The sequence below is a fragment of the Nipponia nippon genome, unplaced genomic scaffold (genome assembly GCF_047370975.1).
Source record: "Nipponia nippon isolate SJK-2023a ecotype South Korea unplaced genomic scaffold, ASM4737097v1 scaffold_1, whole genome shotgun sequence".
NCBI lineage: Eukaryota > Metazoa > Chordata > Aves > Pelecaniformes > Threskiornithidae > Nipponia > Nipponia nippon.
Genome location: NW_028262290.1, coordinates 81726215 through 81747144, shown reverse-complemented (window position 1 = coordinate 81747144; position 20930 = coordinate 81726215). Strand labels below are relative to the sequence as shown.

At 46.8% G+C, this 20930-nt stretch overlaps 1 protein-coding gene and 1 long non-coding RNA gene across 7 annotated transcripts in view; one reads left to right on the top strand and one right to left on the bottom strand.

Moving 5' to 3' along the window:
• Positions 1 to 3556: 3556 nt before the first annotated feature.
• LOC148057441 (uncharacterized) lies at positions 3557 to 10946 on the bottom strand. Of its 4 annotated transcripts, none has more exons than XR_015705515.1 (3): positions 10712 to 10946; positions 9195 to 9410; positions 3557 to 8953 (listed from the first exon to the last, which is right to left on the bottom strand). It is a non-coding gene; the product is annotated as an uncharacterized LOC148057441 (long non-coding RNA). The 4 variants fall into 4 exon arrangements; XR_015705513.1 differs by having other exon boundaries at positions 10708 to 10945; XR_015705512.1 differs by lacking the exon at positions 10712 to 10946 and adding an exon at positions 10574 to 10711.
• Positions 10643 to 20930, top strand: part of ANKH (ANKH inorganic pyrophosphate transport regulator) — a 103186-nt gene continuing 92898 nt past the window's right edge. The window contains exon 1 of one of the 3 annotated variants that reach the window (XM_087760959.1): positions 10643 to 10780. Coding sequence is in view for 1 of the 3 variants with exons in the window: in XM_009472042.2 (XP_009470317.1) it covers positions 10685 to 10780 (96 nt within the window). In the remaining 2 variants the exon portion in view is untranslated. Of the gene's footprint in view, positions 10781 to 13798; positions 13943 to 20930 lie in introns of those variants that run through there. The other 2 variants (XM_009472042.2, XM_087760967.1) reach the window with 2 other exon arrangements.

Sequence of the window (20930 nt, the reverse complement as noted above, 5' to 3'; positions counted from 1 at the left end):
CCCAGACCCTGAGAGGGAATTCCATTACATCCAGGAAAGGACAGAGCCTTTGGGGAAAATCAAAGATTTACCCTGGTGTCATGCCATAAATTCACAGCCCATTAGACCAATACCTCCTAAAGCAAAAGCAAGGAAGCACAGCACAGGCTGCTTTCACCACCGAGCTCCACCCGCACAGGCAGAAGATGAGGTTAGCCCCTGCTGTCATTGCCACTGACCCAACAAGCCCTGCTCCAAGTGCAAGGCTCGCTTTGATCCCCTCCCAGCTCCCCCCCGCTGTTTCCAGCAGATCGCCGTTCCCCTGCACCCAAAGCAGAGCGCTTACTCTTTCTGCAGCTCTCTGGTGTCACAGGGTGGGATGCATCTGGCCAGCTTGATCCAGCTGCCAAGCTGCAAAAGAGGGCCACCCCTAGCCCCTTTCCATAACAAGGGTTTCCCAAACACACCAAGCCCACTCCGACACATGTAGTTTCTCTTATTACCTCCTTTTGGCCGCTTTTCCCACCAATCCATAACATGGCTGCTTGATGGAGGATGGCGAAAAATCTGTGCTTCACTTTCACAGGTGAAAGCCCTGTACAGTCTGCTAAAAGACGCTGAGATGTCAGAAGAGCAGTGCATGATCAAAACAGAACAACAGGTCTCCCCCTCTTTCTTCCTCCCTCATACCTGTGGGACTAGGGACTTGAACCACCCTCTTCCAGACTAGGCCTTGGCAGCTCAAACCTGTTAATTCAGGTTGGAGGAGCTCTGATTCACAGAGTTTATGTCATATTGTGGTACTTTAAACAGCAACTGTGATGTGTTTTGGATGTGAGGGAGATTGTTACCACTATGGGATTTTATACATCAAATCAGTCTTTGTTCAAGACTGCCCCAGGTCTAATGCAGTTCTTCTCAAAGTATTTATTTATTGCTGGAAGGGTCTTTTCTAGAAATAAAAGGAAAATAGGAAAATTCAATGATCAGCTACTGAATGCATTGGTGAGTCTGGAGCTTGCCTACACCAAATTCCTTGTGGTTCATCACCAACTGAGACAATACACTTGTCAGACAGTTTTAGTAAGGAATCCATTTAGCACACAATTTTTACTTTCCATAGTAACTGAACAGATTAATTCTGTTTTATTGTATTGGATGCAACAAATCTTTCTTGCAATTTAAGATAATAACATGTTAATCTGAATTCCCATAGGCAGAAAAGACTGCTATAGCATTCTTTTTTTTAGGCTTATCTTAGCGCAATATGATTCAGCTAATAGAGTCTCATTCCACCTGCATGCAAGAAACAATTCTTTGACTGTATCCACATACAAATACACCTGGTTTAGACAATAAGTATAAATCTGGAGTCTGAGGGGATTAGCAAACTGATTGCACTGCACCTGAAAAATAAGCAAGCCATTGAAAAGTTTGATAATGTAACTCAAAACATTTAGTTTTCCATGTCCTAGAAAGGATGTGAATCCTGTTAATGAAATCTCTGGAAGGGAAAGCGGGGGGATTTTGAGACAATCCCACCCAAGATATTTCATGTCCACATGCAAATGACAGCCAGTACTGCGCCCAGTCTCTTCTGTCCCTTCATAATATTGTTTCGAAACTAGAGAAAAAAAGACAGCAAAAATTTTGGGAGAAGGAAAAATGCCAATAGTTATGTTATTCAGCATCCTTCATGAAATAAAAGGAGACTTCTACACTCATACTGGATTTGAATGTAAGTGAAAGAAAGCACTTCAGATTTTTTTAAATCTCAAACTCATCTTTATATGTAGGAATGCATTTGATCAAAATAACAAAATTTATCACTAAGAGATCTGCTGAAATTTGTCGGCTACTAGGCAATTCCAATATTATAATGCAAATTGAATTCTTTCATCTTTCCATCACTACTTCCTTTTTCAGAGGACCTGACCATCCTGCCTTTTGGGGTAGTTATAAATAGTATAAAGAAAGAGAGGAATTTTTGTATTGCTGGAGTTGAATTGCTTTTATATTTTTACCATTTGTTTTTCATCAATCCACCAACTGCCTTTGTTTGGATAGGCCGATATTGACTTTGTGTCTCTAACCAGGGAATGAAAATTGAACAGACTTCCTTCAATTATCCAGTATCTATCCTTCCCTTATTAGAAGAGATGAACATCTTGCAGGGACAGAAAGAGATGACCAATGGCCAATCCATTTTTCAGGGGTAAGCATTTTGATAAGTCATGTAAGATGCTAGTTAGGTTGAGAGCAGCTTACATTCTTCTATCAATTACACAGGCTGCTTTTTTTTTTTTTTTTAAGAATCCAAAATATCCAGGCCTCGGAGGAAATATTTTCAACTTTCAGCTGAAGCTGTTTTTTTTTTTCTTCTTTTAGTTCTTTGTAAGAGAAGACAATGATACAACTTTATCTATAAAAGAACAATAAATGTCTGTGACCTTGGATAAGGCCATTATCCACATGCAAATAACAGACTATACTTAGCTTTAAAGTTCTGCTTGTTCCCTAAATACTTATAGACTAACTAGGCAGATTAGACTCCCTGTCTGTGAACCAATTCTTTTACTTTTTTTCTTCATTTAGGTTCAGCAGAAAAACTTGAATAGATCAGAAGATGCAAAAGGGTCAGTTACAGGTCTTAGGATACATGTCCCCCTGCCTAGCCTGCACAAGCCATTTGTTTCTCTCAGTTTTGCCCATCTGTGAAATAGGGGCACTTCTTGCCCTTGGTACTTCTGGTATTGCAGCATATATCATGAGGACAACTCAGACTTCTAAAGCACTTTGGGTCTGGCAGGCATCAAGGGCAATGAAAGTGTCGAAAAGTGTTTTTGTGTAGTTTCATAAATCGTCTGTCCTGGCATCTTAGCATTTCCTTGTATCCTCTTGAATAACATCCTTACCATAAAAGTATGGAATGCTCGTTCCAAAAAGCAAATATTTCTTAAAAGCTCCCAGTGAATAAGAAGAACTTAAGAACAAAATCTCATTTCTCTAAAATAAGCAAATTTTATCAAATATTATAGTTAGATGGCCAGACAGTAGCAGTGTCTTAAGACATCAAAGAGCAGCACTGTACATTTTAAAGATAAAACTTGCTACTACTTTTAAGTTCTAGAGTACTCTGGGAATACTGGCTTTAGGCATGCATATACTATAGCATTTTCAGTCATACAAGCACTAATAAATAATGCCTATTTTTGCATGTTTGCACATTACTATCTTTTCACAAATATGTTAGATTACTCATTACTTTACTATAGGTGCAGTACAGACGCTATTTTTATGATTGCTGCAATAACACAGAAGCCATATTTGGCAAGACATATTTAGGACAGACTGACCCCCTTCTGAAGAAAACTAGAGAGGATGAAGTATCGCAAGCTCATAAATGCGTATTTCTGAAACTTTTAAACATATTCTCAACAATTAATCTAATTACTGAGTTCAACATCATAAAAAGACATAGAATATGGGACTTTGGAACACAAATTCACCACCACCTCCTACAAGTTTTAGTTAAATGTTGTTCAACTACACCAATAATCTCTGCAGACATCTGAAGTCTAATATTGATTACTGTTTTAATGATACACAAAGCCATAAAGATTGACCTTTGCAACTTTACATTACTTGTAAGGTTGTGCGTGTGTTACATTTCATGTATAGCACAGCAAGTGATCTTACACGTAGATGTTTTAGTGAGAAGCAAACAGGCTGCAGAAAGTCCTAGTATGTCCTAATGCTTGCAGCAAAGATGCCAAATGTACATAAAAAAATGGATTCTGAATTCCAGGCAAATCAAAGCATATTAAGCATATAAATACATTTTAATTTACTAAATAGAAATAAGTTCTGGAAAATATTTTAAATTATTACTTGCATTTCTGTCAAGATGTTTGAATGCATATAATCATTAAATAAACTGTAATTTAGAAATTTGGGAAGGTAAAACCCTACACACAGCACAAAAAATCCCTACGTTTGAAGACTTAATTTCTCTCATGCTGAGGAAATCCAACATTTGTATATGTTTGCTTTGATGATGAGAAAGCTTCTCTCCCTCTGATCATGAAACAATGCCAGAGCATCAGGCCTGATGTGAGGACAATGCAACCCCCTCTGTAGTACACAAGGTTGTCATGGTTTAACCCCAGCCAGCAACTAAGCCCCACACAGCCCCTCGCTCACTCCCCCCACCATCGGTGGGATGGAGGAGAGAATCAGAAGGGTAAAAGTGAGAAAACTCGTGGGTTGAGATAAGGACAGTTTAATAGGGAAAGCAAAAGCCGTGCATGCAAGCAAAGCAAAACAAGGAATTCAATCACTACTTCTCATCAGCAGGCAGGTGTTCAGCCATCCCCAGGAAAGCAGGGCCCCATCACGCGTAACGGTTACTTGGGAAGACAAACGCCATCACTCCGAATGTCCCTCCCTTCCTTCTTCTTCCCCCAGCTTTATATGCTGAGCAGGATGTCATATGGCGTGGGATATCCCTTGGGTCAGTTGGTCCCAGCTGTGTCCCCTCCCAACTTCTTGTGCACCCCCAGCCTACTCGCTGGCGGGGTGGTGTGAGGAGCAGAAAAGGCCTTGACTCTGTGTAAGCACTGCTCAACAGTAACTAAAACATCCCTGTATTATCAACCCTGTTTCCAGCACAAATCCAAACTAGAACCCTATACTAGCTACTATGAAGAAAATTAACTCTACTCCAACCAAAACCAGCACAAAGGTTCATAAGCACCAAAGTCCCTTAGGATTGCAGATGCAATGCTGCAAGCAGTTGAAAGAGAGAAATCTTTAACTCGGGCAGAGCCTGGTCCCATTAGCCTCCTGCAATGCAGTATTCCCATTTATGCAACTCCAACACTGAAAAAGGAGCCATTGGGGTTAATCCGCTAAGGAATGGCACAGCATTGCCTTAGTTAGCGGAGCTGCAGTTGGTCATCACTACGTATCCCCACCACTGGCAGCCTGCTGTTTGAGACCAGCTGCTCCCACCAGCTCCCTTGTTTCGGAGCTGCTGCAGATTCACGTGCCTCATGTCATCTCAGAAGAAGAAGATACAGTTTTGGACTCGGAAAGAAGCCCAAAAGAAACAAGCCCAAAAGAAACATCAGGCTATTGCTTCCAGGACCACAAATCGTGCATACAGCTGGGGTTACCCCAGGCCGTGAGCTTGAGTGAGCGGTGGAGCAGACACCGTTGTGAAGATGGGGGTTAAAGAGCCAGTGGTGCCAGATGCCCTGTGGCAGAAGGCATGTTCTGGGCTGGTTCCCTGCTGCAGGTGACCAGAGACAGCACTTTGATTCTCACCTGAAAAATGTGTCAGGCACTTCTGAGTGACCCAGGTCTCTTTGTGCCACTGAAAACTGACATTCTTTTTATCTTGGTCTATTAAGCATTAATAGGAAGCTTCTCCTGTTTCATCAGCCGGGAAAGAGTTTTGCCTGAAGCTGCCAGTGCACTTGTGCCAGCCACAAAAGAAACACATGGGCTTCCTGCAGGGCACCATCCTTATCATCTAACTTGACAAGCCAGCTGCAGACAGAGCAGACTGGCCTGAGGAAGGGGACCTAGGATGATTGTAAAGACAATTTTTAGTCTTGGCCCAGAGCTGTAGCTAAATTGGAATTGGATTAGTTGGACACTTTTCTGACTGACAACCCCGATTCCTTTGGCTATTTTCTGATCTTTCAGTTCAGCTCTACCCATTCATAGAATAAAACATTACATAAATATACAGACTTTCCCTGCAGTATTTCTATCGCCTTTCCAGTTATGGACCACAATAGCCTAGAAGTCACGGCCAGGCACACAGCCCAAGAACACAGTGCCCTTGACCCTACGGCTGATGCATGAGGAGTAAGACAAGGAGAGTTCCACCAGCCCTTTGAGATGAATGCTTTCTGCACAACTCACGGTGACTGCAGTGACACAGGCTTAGTTTACTCCTAGGAAGAGAAAATGTGCATACAGCTCTCCTTTGCCCTGCAGGAAACGAAGAGGCTGAGCATACATTTTTCCTAGGAACAGGCTTTCTGCAGAACTGGGGTCGCAAGGGAAGAAGGGGACCTTCAGCTGGGTCACGAAGATTCCTTAAAAACAAGCTTTGTGTCTGGCCAGGCCCCTGAAAAAATTAGTGGCTAGATGATTTTTGCTTTTTATTCCTCAATACTAAATAGGAATGAGGATTTTTCCACTAAGTGCAGAAGACCCACATTCTGAGCATTCCTGCAGTAACATTCAGTCATAGTTTGACAACATTTTCAAATGACAATCTTATTGTTTTAATTATTGTTGTATAAAGAGCTGGAAATACGCATCAGACTCAGTTCCAACTTAAAAGTTTTGTCTGCAAGAGGCAGCTGTTGCAGGGGGAGGAATACTCAGGATAGAAGTAGAATATGACTGTGGAGATGTCCTTCCACTTTGTCAGATAACAAACAGGAAAAAACAGTCGTCGTTTGCTCTCTCCCAGCCCAAGGCCATTCAGAGACCAGAATTATTGGCCATCCTGTAGGCTTGGAAACTCAGTTCACCTGTCCTCTTATGGAATGGCTGGCTCACAAATTTTGTTATCCACTAGTTTGAATTCCTTATACAATGAGTGCTTTCCAATTGCTAGACTGTAAGAAAAAAAAAAATCCTAGGTAGAAGATAAGGTTTGGAAGAGACCCAGTAGCTCAGAAAAGCAGGGGTGACAGCTAAACAGCCAACTGGGGATGGAAAGACCAAGCACAGCGATTTAAAAAAAAAAAAGAACCAAGACCCATTTTCTGTAGTAGGTAATTAGCAGCAGCCTCAACAAGGAAACAGCGGCATCTTTCTGACGCAAGGCAATACCATAGCAGGGTCCGCTCAAGATTCTCATGGTGTAGTTGTGGTGAGGGGCCTGCTTTGAGCTCAGGAAAGGACCGGGACTCTAACACACGTTAGAGCTCACGCGCTGATCCGCACGTTGGATTTCTGACTGCGTGAGTAAAGCTAACGTGCGCTGTCCTGATGCAACCCGCTACTGGGGACACCTTCAGACTTCCACTCTTGCTTAAGCAACGACTACAGACACATTTCACTACCAGGCACAAGGGAGTTTTCTGATACGTTTCATCATTTATACTGTAAAATACCTGAGAGGAACACATTACAGCAGTGTACGTGATCCATACAGACTTCCATCTCCAGTGAGATGCCTCCATCCAAGATACTCCTGGACCAGATCATTTTTCTATCAAAAGCAGAGAGATTATGTCTAATTATTTCCTGCTGTCCTCTCCGTGTCTTTTTTATTCCGTTAAACAAACAGACAGTGTTTGGTATATGAGTAAGAAATGTAGCGTAACAGAAAATATGCTAGAAAGGAAATGATTGCTAATCACTGCTTTTTGCCCAAGACAGCTAAAATGACCTATTTCTTCAGCTCATCAGCTGAGCAAACTACTGACTTGAAGATGTGAGAAACCATCCTTGTTCTTTGCTTCCAAAGACAATTTTGTTTCTGTAATGCATTCGAGGAGCAAATATGACCTGGGCTGAAGGAGAGGCACACAAGAACTACATTCATCCCAAAACAGAAGACATGAATGGGAAGCAGACAGACAAGCCTAAACCAGAGCCTAACATTTTATTAAATAAGTTTAATGATTTCAATATACGGGGCTCAGGAGAGCATCAATTAGGTTAACATTTTCCCAGGACATTCCAGGCCATGTTATGAAGTAAAATGTAAACTACTCTTAAAATAAAACTGTACTATTGCTTTGGGCAGCAGGAAGATAAAAAGTTAATCAGAGCTCTCAAGCGACCGATCAGATGGAAATTAATTACAGATGTAAGGGGCGTGATTCATTACCTACTGGAGTTCAAAAGTATCAGCTACCTTATGAACACATAACAAACCCCCAAAAGGATATTCTTCTCTTGTACTCCATTAAACTACTCGGGTGTCTCAGTATTTCCAGGACTGAACATAATTTTGTGACAAAGTAATTAATCGTTATGTATGCTTTGTAGTTCACACTGTGAGCCACACACTCAGCGTCCAAATGTTTTGATTCAGGAAGCTTTAATTTTGTGGTGGCTTGTTTTTGCCAGGAATGAGAGGAGGTAGTCCTCAAACATCAGCTCACCTGAAAATTTCAAACGCCAAGTTAAAATCATATATTTACAAGTGGCTTCGGGGCTTCCCTTTTACTTTTCTCTGGCTCAAGAACGGCACTAAAGGTTCCTTTCCCCTAAAAAAAAAAAAATCATCCCTCTAAACTGAAACAAAATAGGGACACTTTACTGAGAAAATATGTAAAAATACAGAGCTGTAAACAATATTCTTCCGGAATTTCAGCTATAAGTTGTTCTCAGACCCATGGCAAGGAGGAATGGCCTCACTCCCAATAAAATCTAGTCCTATCAGGAAGAAATTAGTTACTGGCAATACAGTTACCTAAAACCAAATACAGCCTCAGGAAGACAGAATTTAGTATTGAATTAATGCTTTGAAATATATCCAGCCTTGTCTTCAAAAGCCATGAGACTTGCTTCAAAGAAAGGGACCTACTATGCAGATCTTCTACAACTTACACATAAGCATACGCACAGGCCATGTCTAAACTGGCAGGCAACCCAGCTCAACGCAAGCGAACGAGTAAAACAAGGCAGCTGGCGCAAGGCCCCTGCATCTACGTGAGAGTTTGTACTTCAGCCCAACTTTAGTCTGGTCGGTTGGAGACCGAATGATCCCCATCGCGGATGCGGTTTGAAGCTGTCCGATGGACCGACTGCTGGCCCATCTGGAGATGATTAGATCTTCCTTAGGATGATGAAGATTTGGTGCTGTTAATTCAGACACACTCGGGCGATCACAAACAGCTCCTGCTCCCCTCTTCTCAGTTTGTTGTCCTCTCCCGCCTCGCACTGCTCCGCTCCATCATCCCCGGGACACCACGGCCGTGGCATTTGAAGTGATCTACGGGATGAAGGCAGGTTTGCACTCTCGTAAGCGTTTGAGTTTGCTCCGGCGCACCCAGAAGGAAGGCTGTACCAGCTTAAGGGCTGCTGTTTGAGACAAGCTCCAGCCGTAGGAGGGAAAAAGCCTCCAGCGACAGCTGAGACTGACTTTGCCAAGTCACGCCGGGAACCAGGGGCTCTCCCGCTCCAACCCCACCCCACGGCCTGTCATCCGCCTGCGAAGGATTTTCAGAGCTCACCTCCTGCTGACTCTCCAAAATACGTGGAATGGCTCTTGGTTACAGGAACATATTAGCACAGCAGACTTTGGGTGAGGAAGACTGTCCACCACTCCTCTGCTGGCCACTTCTCCTGAGCATCAGCTACAGACATCTGATTCCTCACAGGGCTTCCACCGTCCCGAAATACTTGCCAACCCTCCTTGAAGGTGGCAAGGTGAAGGTGACACCACAAACCTAAATGCCCCAGAGAAACTCGATTACAACAAAACCCCGAACCCCCCTGCGAGTCTGAAAACGTTGAGAAACTTCCACAACGCGCTCAGAAGGGGCTTGCTTTCTCCCCTTTCCCCCGGCCCTCACGCTGGCCGAGCCCGGCGGCTTGTCCAGGCCGTGGGTGAGACAGGCTGAGCGTGCCCCCAGCCAGCGAGGACCCCCCTGCAAGCTGCCCCGGGGCACAAACCCGCTCCCTTCCCCGGGACTCGGGCAGAGACTTTGAAAGACGACGCGGCCGCACCGGCAAGCGGTCGCCGTTCATTTATTGTGGGTGTCCGACCAGGAGGAAAGCCGCGGGTCGGACATCTCGGTTCGCGCCCCGTTAAGGACCCCCACCTTCCCTGCAGCGGGACGGGGCGGGGGCTCGGACAGGTGCCCGGCCCGGCCGCTGCCCCTCGGCCCCTCCGCCGCCGCGGGCGGGGGGCGCAGCGCGGCCGCTCCGGCGCCAGGAGGAGCCGCTCGGTGCCGCTCTTTCCCCCGCCGCCGCCGCCGCCGCCGCCGCCGCCACGGACCCGTCCGCCCAGCCCGTGTCAAACCCACGTGCTCCGGCAGCCCGCGCCGGCGAGCGGCGCCCAGCGCCCGGGCCCCGCCGCCGGCCCCGCACCGCCGCCGGCCCCGCGCCGCGCCGGCCCGCAGAGGGACCTCCGGCGGCGGCGGCCGGCCCCGCACCGCGGCCTGCGCCGGCCCCGCGGCGGCGGCGGCGGGGGGGAGGAGGAGGAGGGCGGCGTTTTCCTGCGCGGCGCCGCGGCCGTCGCCCCGCCGCCCCGAGCGTCAGGCGGGGGGGAGGCCCCGGCCCGGCCCTTCCCCTGGCCCCCGCGCCCCGAGGATGGCAGCGCTGCCCGCACCAGTGGCTGGCGGCGGTGTCCCTCCTCTTTTTTTTTCCGCCGGCGGCGGCGGCGGCAGCGGCGGCGGCGGATCATTGTTGTGTGGGAGGAGGGCGGCGGGGATGGACTTGATCTCCCGGGTCTCCTGCTAAGGCGGCAGCACAGCGCGCCCCGCCGCCCAGGCAGCACCCGCCAGGGCCGAGCCGCGCCGGGCAGGCAGGGACCGGCCCCCGCCCGCTTTATTTTTAGGGGCTCTGCCGCTCCTCGCCCTCGCCCCCCGCCCCGCTCGCACTCACGCACAGGGACACGCAGGCACCCTCCTCCTTTGCCCTTTCATCCTCCCCCCCGCCGTCCTCCCGCGCCGTCTCCTGCCGCGGCAGATGCGCTGGGGGTCACCGCGCAGCTGGGACTATGGTGAAATTTCCAGCGCTCACTAACTACTGGCCCCTGATCCGGTTCCTGGTCCCTCTCGGCATCACCAACATCGCCATCGACTTCGGGGAGCAGGTAAGGCAGCGCCTCCCCCGGCGGCCACCCCTCGCCCTCCCGCAGGGCCGGGCCGGCGGGGATCGGCGCCTCGGCGGGGAAGGGAAGGGAAGGGAAGGGAAGGGAAGGGAAGGGAAGGGAAGGGAAAGGAAGGGAAGGGAAGGGAAGGGAAGGGAAGGGAAGGGAAGGGAAGGGAAGGGAAGGGAAAGGAAGGGAAGGGAAGGGGAGGGAAGGGAAGGGAAGGGAAGGGAAGGGAAGGGAAGGGAAGGGAAGGGAAGGGAAGGGAAGGGAAGGGAAGGGAAGGGAAGGGAAGGGAAGGGAAGGGAAGGGAAGGGAAGGGAAGGGAAGGGAAGGGAAGGGAAGGGAAGGGAAGGGAAGGGAAGGGAAGGGAAGGGAAGGGAAGGGAAGGGAAGGGAAGGGAAGGGAAGGGAAGGGAAGGGAAGGGAAGGGAAGGGAAGGGAAGGGAAGGGAAGGGAAGGGAAGGGAAGGGAAGGGAAGGGAAGGGAAGGGAAGGGGAGGGGAGGAGAGGAGAGGAGAGGAGAGGAGAGGCGGGCCGGGCCGGGCCCTTCCCCGCCGGGCCGGGCCGGGCCGTGCCGGGCCCCGGCGTCCTCCCCCGGCGCATCGCGGGGACGGCGGTCCCTGCGCCGCTGGGGGCGGCGGGCGGCCGGTGCCGCCGTGCGTGCCCCGGCGGCGGCCCGGGAGCGCGGGCTGCTCCGCGCCCCGCTGGATGCGCGGGGAAGGACGGCGCCTTCTGGCTTGGGTTTTGGGTCGTGTCCCATCCTGTCCCCCGCGTTGTATTTTAGGATTATATAATCTGAAATTACATAACGCATGTGCCGGGGGTCGGTTGCGGTCTGTCCCGCCGCTGACACGGCCGCTCAGGTGCAGCAGCCCCTAGCGCAGTGCAGCGCGGCCCGGCGGCGCAGCCGGCAAGCCCGCAGGCGGCGGCGGCCGCCGGCTCAGCCCGGGGACCCGGCGTGCTGGAGCGGGGCGCGGCGAGGGGGAGGCCCGGCTGCCGCCGCCCGTCCCCGCCGGCCGCTGCCGAGAGGCTCCGCGGCCCCCCCGCCGCCGCCGCCGCCGCCGCCGCCGCTGCCGCAGCGGCCCCCCCCCAGCCCCGCCGCCGGCAGCCCCCGCCGCGGCATCCCGGGAGGAGGGCGGCAGCCCGGCGGGGAGCCGCCCCGCATCCCCTGGGTGAGGGGGCGGCTTCCCGGCGGGGCTGCGGCAGGTGAGCCGCCGCCGGTGGTTTGTGAGCCCGGAGTGCGCGGTGAGGGCCACAGGGCAGAAGCCTGGGAAGATGGGGGCACAGCAGGAGGAGCCGCCGCCGCCGCCGTGCTTCGGCCGTCAACAGATCCGCGCACTTCACCCTGCGGGAATTCCCTAGCGGCGCTGGTGGCCGAAGGCTGTCCCCTGTCCCGGGCACTGAGAAGATGCCCCGCTGTCCCCTGACTTGCCCTCGGTCCCCCTTATGTGCAGCCCTCCTAATCCCCGCTTGCCGCGTTTGCACTAAAAACGTGTTTTGTGCTTGCTGTACCCGCTCCTCCTTTGCCCCAGCTTTCCACGCAGGGTGCTTGTTCGCCACACCGCTGTGGGGTGGGGAAATCTCTTCTCTCTTGTTCTGGTATTTATGACAGGTAAGGCCCCGGTCTTGTGTCAGGCTGCCCTATATAGGGCCTATCATTACATTTTTAGTAGGACAGTAGACACTAATACTTACTCAGAGTGTTAAGCTGGGCAGCCAAAGTGAGTATTGCGTCTCAAACAGCTTTTATCCTTGTCCTGAGTCACTCAGTTTTGCTGAGAAGCTCTTGTTTTCTAAGACTAGGCGCTTGCTCCCATGCTCCTTGAGCAAAGATACCAGAAAATTAAGTGTGTGCTTTCACCCATTTGTAAAGAAGAAAGTGAAAGGAAAAATATTACAGTGGGAAAAAATAGCTAACATTAATCATATATTTGTCATGGCTGTGTTAATCGCATTTTGCTTCCTAGTCCTTTAAATTTAAATAAGCTGTAATACTAAAAAATGCAATTCCATCCTTGTCTAACAACTACATAATTTCCTACTAAGTCAGGCTTCTATCATCAGTCATACTCGGGGAGGGGAAAAAGGGAAAACTAAAGATAGAAATGACAAGGGAAAAGGTGATTTAAATGCTAATAACTGTGCCACGATAATAACATACAGCAGAAGTTAAATCGAAAGCAGTTCACTCAGCAACTGAGTATGACAGGTGCATGTATACAGTTTGCTTCATACAAGGTCAGCTTGTTTCAAAATCCATGTCAGCCCATGAAAAACATCCCCTTGACTTTAGTGTGCTCTGGACCAGGGCTGCAAAAATTGGCAAACAAGGGATGATGATTTTGTAAGTGAGGGACTTTCTGTCTGGCTGGGTACCAGTGGCACGGGAGGGATGTTAACGTGTGGATGGTACGTGTAAGCACTTAGCTAATCAACTTTGACAGTCTGAGGGACGGAATATCTCAGAAAATGTGTTTTATTTGATAGCCAAGCCATAGGATTGGCCCTCCAGGGGAGCTGGGGTTATCCCCTGTCTCAGATGGCAGCCTGGGGAGGTGCTTAAATGAAAAGGGGGAAATCTAGCGACCAGGGAGAGACTCCTGCAGAAAACCCCAGCTTGGGAGTGGGAGCTGGAAGGATGCTTTTTGTGCCAGCCTAGTGGGAGACTTACCTACAGGGAAATCAGGAAACCGAGGCAGGGACAAAGTTACTTCAGGTCTGAAGAGATTCTCTTACAGACAAAAGGACAGGGATTTTATTTTCCTGCATATAATCCATGAAGTTATTTTTTACACTTGTAGGACATGACTGTTGGACTTGTCTGGCTGAAAATATACTGACTTGCTGAGCCAGTCACCTTTCTGCTCTCCAAAACGGTAATAATTTTAATGACAGGGCTGAATGGAAGCAACATAGAATGGGTGTGCCAACAGATAGCTCTGAAAAGACTGCCGTACCTCCTCCTGTGAATGTATGCTGCAGATAAAAAAGATTTCTAAGAATGATAAGGGAAGTAAAATTTGCATGAAGTAATGTTACCCGCTCTGGACAACACTGTAAAAGAGACAGGAGAACCATAGGTCAGAAGTAAGAGATGACTGTAAAAACTTAGGGAGAGAATGGACCTTGCCTGACCAGGGAAGAAGAGGTGTTTAAGAAATGCTGTAAGTCGTAAACCCTTTTGATGTGTTTCATTCATACTTTGCTCTCTCAAGCAGGGAGAGTATTTGGAAGCAGAGTGTTCAAAGCAGAGCCTTTTTAACAAAACCTAATGCTGTAAGGTACTTGAGATTGAAAAGTGAGAAACAAAGAGAATCTCGCTTTTTTTTTTTTTTTTTTTTAACCTGGAGAGGCTTTTCTGGGTGTTGAATAGTTCTATTCGGTAGCAAACATCACTAGGAAATTGCCAGATCCTTGGTATGTGACTGTGTCTAGATTTCTTGCTACTTTAAGGGAAATTTACAGTAAGGCTAGCGAGTATTTGCAAAACATAGTTTATGACTGTCACCCTTGCCCCATATGAGATGTTTTCTATGACAAGGCTGTTCAGTTTGTAGGAAGTGAAAAATGCTGGAGCAATGCTCAGAAAAATGAACAAGCTCATCTCCTGCAGTCACTTCCAGAACCGCTATAGCCAGTGAAGAGCCTCCTGTTGACCTTTGGACCCTAATCCAATACCACTTTAGGACAAGGCTGTATTACAGAGTTACTCCCATCTAGTGAGCTAACCTCATCTGTTCACCTCATAAAATCTTCTTAGACAAATACCTGATTCCGCACGCCCCCCCCCCCCCCCCTAAAAAAGGTAGTCCTGATGCATGACCAGGTAAATTAGCAGAGGATTAGAGAAATAAACCATTTCTAACCTATTTCCATGATTTCCTTCTGCAACCCATTTCCCCTACAATTTATTTACAGTACTACATAGCTTTTATGAAATGAAATACTACATAGCTTTCTTCTTAGAATAAGGCCTTCAGGAAAATTGTCCCAAATATTTTGGCTGAATATTCCTTCTCCAGACAAATGTGTGTGTGTGTGTGTGTGTGCACACATGTATTTACGTATTTATTTTTCTCTAGGTATATGCACACACACACAAATATACACAACAGAGCGTTTTATTCCCAAGAGCTTAACGCTTATCACCAGAAGAAAGATTCTCCCTTTCGCTCTGCTGGTGAGGGCATTGGACCCTCATCATCTTATGCTGAGATTCACAATAATTAGTGTTTTATTTAGAGCTCAGCTGTTGGAGAGCAGAGTTTGCATTAAAAATCCTGGCTCCCCTGAAAAATGTTGTTGGATGTACTGGCTTGGAAATAAATAAACTGCTCCTACCTGATGGAGCTCAGCACAACCTCAAACAACTCACCCAGCAAATAATACCACCATTACCCCGTGCGCTCAAAAATCGGTCACCACCCACATCAGTTTTCCTTTTAACTCGGCTTCAGAGCTGCTCACATATATTGTGGTGGCCTGATTGGTAACGTACGTGTACCTTTGCATGAGCATTATTATAAAGAGGGGCAAACCGAGGTGCGCGTTAGTTCACTAACTCCCTCAGAAGTGCCGAATCAGCCCTAGGCAGTGTTAAATACAATTTGCAAATGTGGCTGGTAACTCTCTCTGCTGCTCACGGGGTGGCAAAGGCCGGGCAGAGAGCAACATTTTGAACTCAGGGCCTGGCTGCAGTCGTTCCTTAATTATCAACGGGAAGAGTAGGAGGTTTTTTTTTCCTTTCTAGCTATCATATGGCCAGCCCCTGAATCACTAGTTTCAATTGCTGTCACTAGTTGTTGGTTGGGCAGTTTTAGTTGCCAACATAACTGTTAGGTATGCAGACATAATGTTGTTCAGCGGCTTGTAGGTCCTTGGAAACTAAAACCGAGCAAGGGAGAGTCCTGCTGCCGCTTTCTCCTGAGGTCGCTCAGGTGCTCCGGTCCTGCAGACGAATTGCCGTATGTTGCGCGCAGTGTGGTGGTTGGGATCAAACAGGCGAGCCATAAAGGAAGTGCTAAATGTTTTGGATTCCAAATTATTTTTGCAATAATTGCTTGAAAAACAAACTGGGTTTTTTTTCCTGTATTTCAATTTTTTTTTGTTTTTTTTTCTTAAGAAAAAAAGTGTTGCCAGAAAAGGAGAACAAGTCATGAATAATGTATCAAAAAGAATTAGTGAGCTTATCATCTGCCCATGCCATTTGCAAACTTAGTAGGGGGTTAAACATTTTGATTAACGCTCTATGAAGCTCATTTTTGGGGTAAGTGTTATTGTCTGGACATTCAGAACAAGCAATGGGAGAGTTCACATTCCCAGCGTTCCCCGGGGATTTGGGCCAAGTTGCGTAACCTTTCGGTGGCACAGTTCCCCTGCCTTTGAAGTGTGCCTAGACGCCTACCTGGATGTCACAGGGATGTAATGAAAATTCATGTGTCAGAAGCGCGCCGAGATGAAAGGTGCCGTATGAGTGCAAAGTACTCCTGTTATTGCTGTTGTGAGAGGTCAGGGGCTCGTTTAAATCACGTAGGACTTTAGTACCATATAAACAAGAAAGCTAACAAGGTCTTATAATTAGTGTAGACCATGACTGTATGTTATTACCACAACCACATTATTAGTATGGTACATTGATGGAAGTGCCCTATTTGTTTTAAATTAATGTGAACTATTCAGCATTTTAAATTAAATTTAGATGAAATTGTGTTGAAGAAGCAAACATCTGCAGCGTAGGCTATCAACAGATTTTTTTGTTGTTGTTTCAGTGGTAATATTTTGAAGGAATTCATTTCTCCTGCAGGATGCACAAGCCAAATTGTCAGGGAAGCGGCTACTAGGCAGTATCAGTGAAATACCTCTACCTTCCCTGTTCAGAGTGAAAAAATCTGAGTGAGACCTTATATGAAGGATTGAAAACCAAACCACACACACCTGAAGTAGTAATTTTCAGGATTTCTGCCTCAGTGCTGACTCCAGAGACTTTCTTCTTCTAAGGAACATGGCTTTACTTGCTTTTGCGTGCCAGCCTGAGCCCTACAGCCTTAACTCCTAAATATTTGTCTGCTGAGCATTGAGGGGTTTCAAGCCAGTGCTAAGTGTCCTGCAGACAACACGGACAATTCTTGAGACTACACTAGTGATTAATTAGGTTTATATGTCTACGTTAGTTGTAGCGGGCATTAGGTACCAGGCATTGCATTCACCAGTCACGCAGAGCATTTGCTGGAGTTTCACGGCAACCAACACACACTGAGATCTGGGAAGAAGTCAAAGATCTCATAAAATATTTGCAGATAAAAGCCAAATCTCAGCAATGCATTTATGTTCTTAAAGGTAACAAAGACACATACTCCCGGCAGCTAAACCAATATATATTTGCATTTTATAGCACATAAGGTACAAAATAAACAGGTGAAGAATAAACAAATGAATACACAAATGAAGAGCTGTGGGGCTATCGCCACTGAAGATTTCAGATGATACTAGAAATGATGAGAATGAACCTATGAAATGAGGAGTCCATCCCCTGTAGTGCTCCATGTTGCCATAGCATAAAGTAGACAATCTAGAGCTAGGATCTGTGCTATGCCTTGTTTGTCAGTACCTTCTCTCTTTTCGTCCTACCCTCTCCCTCCATCACAAACTCTTCCAGTTCCCCGCTTCCCACTCCACTTGCCTCCTGCCCCCCACTGCTGTGTCAGCACGGCTGTAAGGACTTCTCCGGACTTTATTATGCTTCGCTGTTAAGAACCGGCGGGTTTCGTACTTGATGATACCCGTCAAGCATGTCTGAAGTAGTTGGCTAGCTATGTAGCTGCAGAGGTAGCCTAGTTCCAGCAAGGGGTGGAAGGAGGGAGGGAGAAGCAACCCCGCGCAGCACCAACCAGCCACTTATTTTTTTCTGAAGCAATTTAATTTATCTCAGAACTGTGAGTTCAGGTAATATTTGTCCAGTAGGTTGTTTGAAAATAAAACTTTTAGGTCTGTGGGGTGGAAACGATTCTCCCTACCAGTAGAGTAACCGATGCAGTGGGAGACCACCCCTTTGCTGAGCAGTCCCGAGTCCCAGTGTGGAGGGCTCTCTCTGGAGATACTCCAGTCATCATATCACTGGATATTCAGTGCAAAAGGGTCATGCGGTAGCCGAGTACTTCTGGTGCTTGTTTCAGAGATAGGGGAACTGGGTTCTCCCTATGCCAGTGAAAATCTGGTAGACTAAGACAGCATCAGGAAGGAGAGATGAAAATACCCCGAGCTTAATTTTAAAACATGGGTTCAAAACTGAAATTTTGAAAGAGGTTTGAACCACTGTATTCTGTGTCCTGGAGAGAAACCCCCCCCAGTAAAACTTTTGGTTTTGAGTTGAACTGACCATTGGATTTGTTTCAGCAGTTTACTTGCTCATTTACTTTGGTTGCATTTTCACGAAACCAAGAAAGCTGAATTCATTTTGCTGCTGTGTGGAGAACTTTGTTGTATACAAAGGCTTATATGACATGACCGATCTTATGACTGTTTGAAGATAAGTGACTTTTTATATGCAAAGAAGGCATATATGCAAGGCTCCAGCTCTGAAAGTGCAGATTCTAGCTATTAATTGACTTCCTACCTTCATCCTAGACAAGGCGTTTATCTCTCTTTGTGTGGATTTTGTCAGTTCTAAAATAGTGATGTGTTTCACAAGGCAGTTACAAAGTTTATTCCTTCATGTTTGTAAAACATGGATGTAAGTTGCTGTATAAATAGAAAATTTAAATATATCTGCCAGCTCATGCAGAAACCTCCGTGCATAAAACTGAGCAATTCCAAACAGATCTTGCTTTGTAGCTACTTTCAGAAATCTGTGATGTTTTTAAATAACATATATATTACTGCTGGGCTCAATTCCAGTTTAAATGGCACATCAGAACATGTGTTTCTTAAAAAAAATATGGAAAATTTGTAATGACCTTAGATTTTAACAAGCTATTGTAGCTTGTAACTAGCTGTTAGTACCTCATCCTATTTGTACTTGGAAACCTGTGGATTTTGGGGAGAGGGAAACAGGGGTGTTAATATGCAGTTACATCATCAGATTACGCTTTCTTCTGCTTGATTGATTTTCTACTGACATGATATTGCTGTAGTTCTGGCTTCAGACACCGCCACTGCCTTTTCAGGTGACTGGTAGCCAGAGGATTAAAAAAGAACCTCCATAAGAACAGGAGACCTAAATGACCCATGAACTTCAGTGTCTGAAACAGCAAGGCTCTGCAGTTCTCCAACTTCTGTCTCCTCTGTGGTATCGCTTATCTTTCAGATTTTCCACAGAACTTTGCTACCCTGCTTTAGTTTGTCTGCATATGCAGTTTTTCTTGATTAGTTCCTTTCAGATGTAGTGCAGAATAAAAGCACCTGCATGAAACATTAACTAAGAATAATTCCAGGTGTAAACACGCGTTACGTTCCAAAGAGGGCTGCAGTACAGCATTGTTATTTGCAAAACTACAATTGATTTCCATACCCTTTTCAAGAGCATTCTAGAAAAGGAAAAAGGAAGAATACTGGAGAGTTAAGAGCAGTTTGTTAAAAAAATCAGTGCTACAATGGCATGAAATCTCAAGTGCCGATTTAATTATGTTCCCCAAGATAATGCAAAAAAATTCACTGTTTCTGATGTGGCAGGAGTGTTACTGTCGGAGAAAGGGTGATCACTGTTGCCCAGCATGCCCAGTTTGCTTTACTGATCTGGTGGTTTGGTGGTTCAGCGGTTCAGTGGTTCAGTTTTAGCGTGGGAAGCGAATAAACTGCAAGACACGACTTATTTTCAAGTTATTTGCTTCACACAGCTTTTTTGCATTGCTGTTGGATCACTAAGGCAATTGTTTCCAGGCCTTTTCACTTTTCAGAGCCCAGAAACTTTTCCAGTGGAGATGCAGAGAAAATTCACATCCATGCAAGCTGGAGAGCATATTTGCGTTTACATCTTTTTAGTTACCTGTCTCCAACTCCTTGTAAATATTCCCTAAGGTACAGAGTTCTGTGGGGCTGAAAGCTGACCACACCAAAGCACACGCTAGTACATTTGCTGACAAATACCTTTGAAAGGCTTTTGGCAAGGAGACGGTCTGTCTTCTTGGCTTCTTACCTGTGTTTCATACTTGAATTAGTGAATGAAGTCAGATGCAGGCCATACCTGAGCTTTCGTGTGCTGGCCTTGGATCTTTGTGGCTGCATGGCTTTGACCTGCTCTGGCCGAAGAAAGTGTTGCTGCATGCCAGCTGGGACTGTTGGTTTTCCTTCATTGAGCTGGATGGGCAGCTTGTGTAGGTATAAGGGGTGCAACCACACTGCACCCACTGTTCTTGCCATTTATTTTTTTAATGACACTACTTTTAATGACATTTACTTCCCTGAAAATGCAGGATTTACATTTGGATTTTATTAGACTCTTTTTCCTGTTCGCTTCCACCTCAACATCGTGTTACCCCTCTTTCCTTCTGCTGCCTGTCGGTAACCAGTATCTCATTCGTATAACCTCTCTGGCATGAGCGGCAGCTGCTGTTCCCGCAGCCAGGGCCAGCGAAGGTGAGGTAGCTGCGTTGCCCCTCCAGCAGCTCCCTCCTCATTGCGAAGGCTTCCCTTGCCGCAGCATACCAACCTGCTCCAAGAACTTGGCAGCCTTTGATCTCAAATCTGCTGTCCTGCAGATGAAAGACAGGCTTTTGCACGAGTCCATCGTTGCCATTTCCTCTGTCAGCATCTTACCAATTAAAAAGCGTTCAGGCCATTTGAGAAGAAAACAAATAGTTAGCAGCATTGCCGGCCTGAAAGACACTTCACATTTTCAGTTCTGGTGAGAGGGGAAGAAATGTCAGTTACATAAGAGGAAAAATGATAGAAACGAAGCATTTATAGCTTGGACGAAAAAGGGAATTTGATGACTGTCTGCTGTTGTATCAGCTGCGGTGTGGTCATGAAGGAGAGGAAACAGGGTTAGCTAGGTCACTGCCATGGAGGAGAACGTGGCCAGGAGCAACGAGAGAGACTGGGGCAGTTAAACACAATTCAGACTGAAAAGGTTTTCAGGTGATTTTCCACGTAAAAAGCAGGAATCGTTCCCTCTCATGCAGTACTTCCTTCTAAAATGTGTTGGCATGAAGAGTGCTG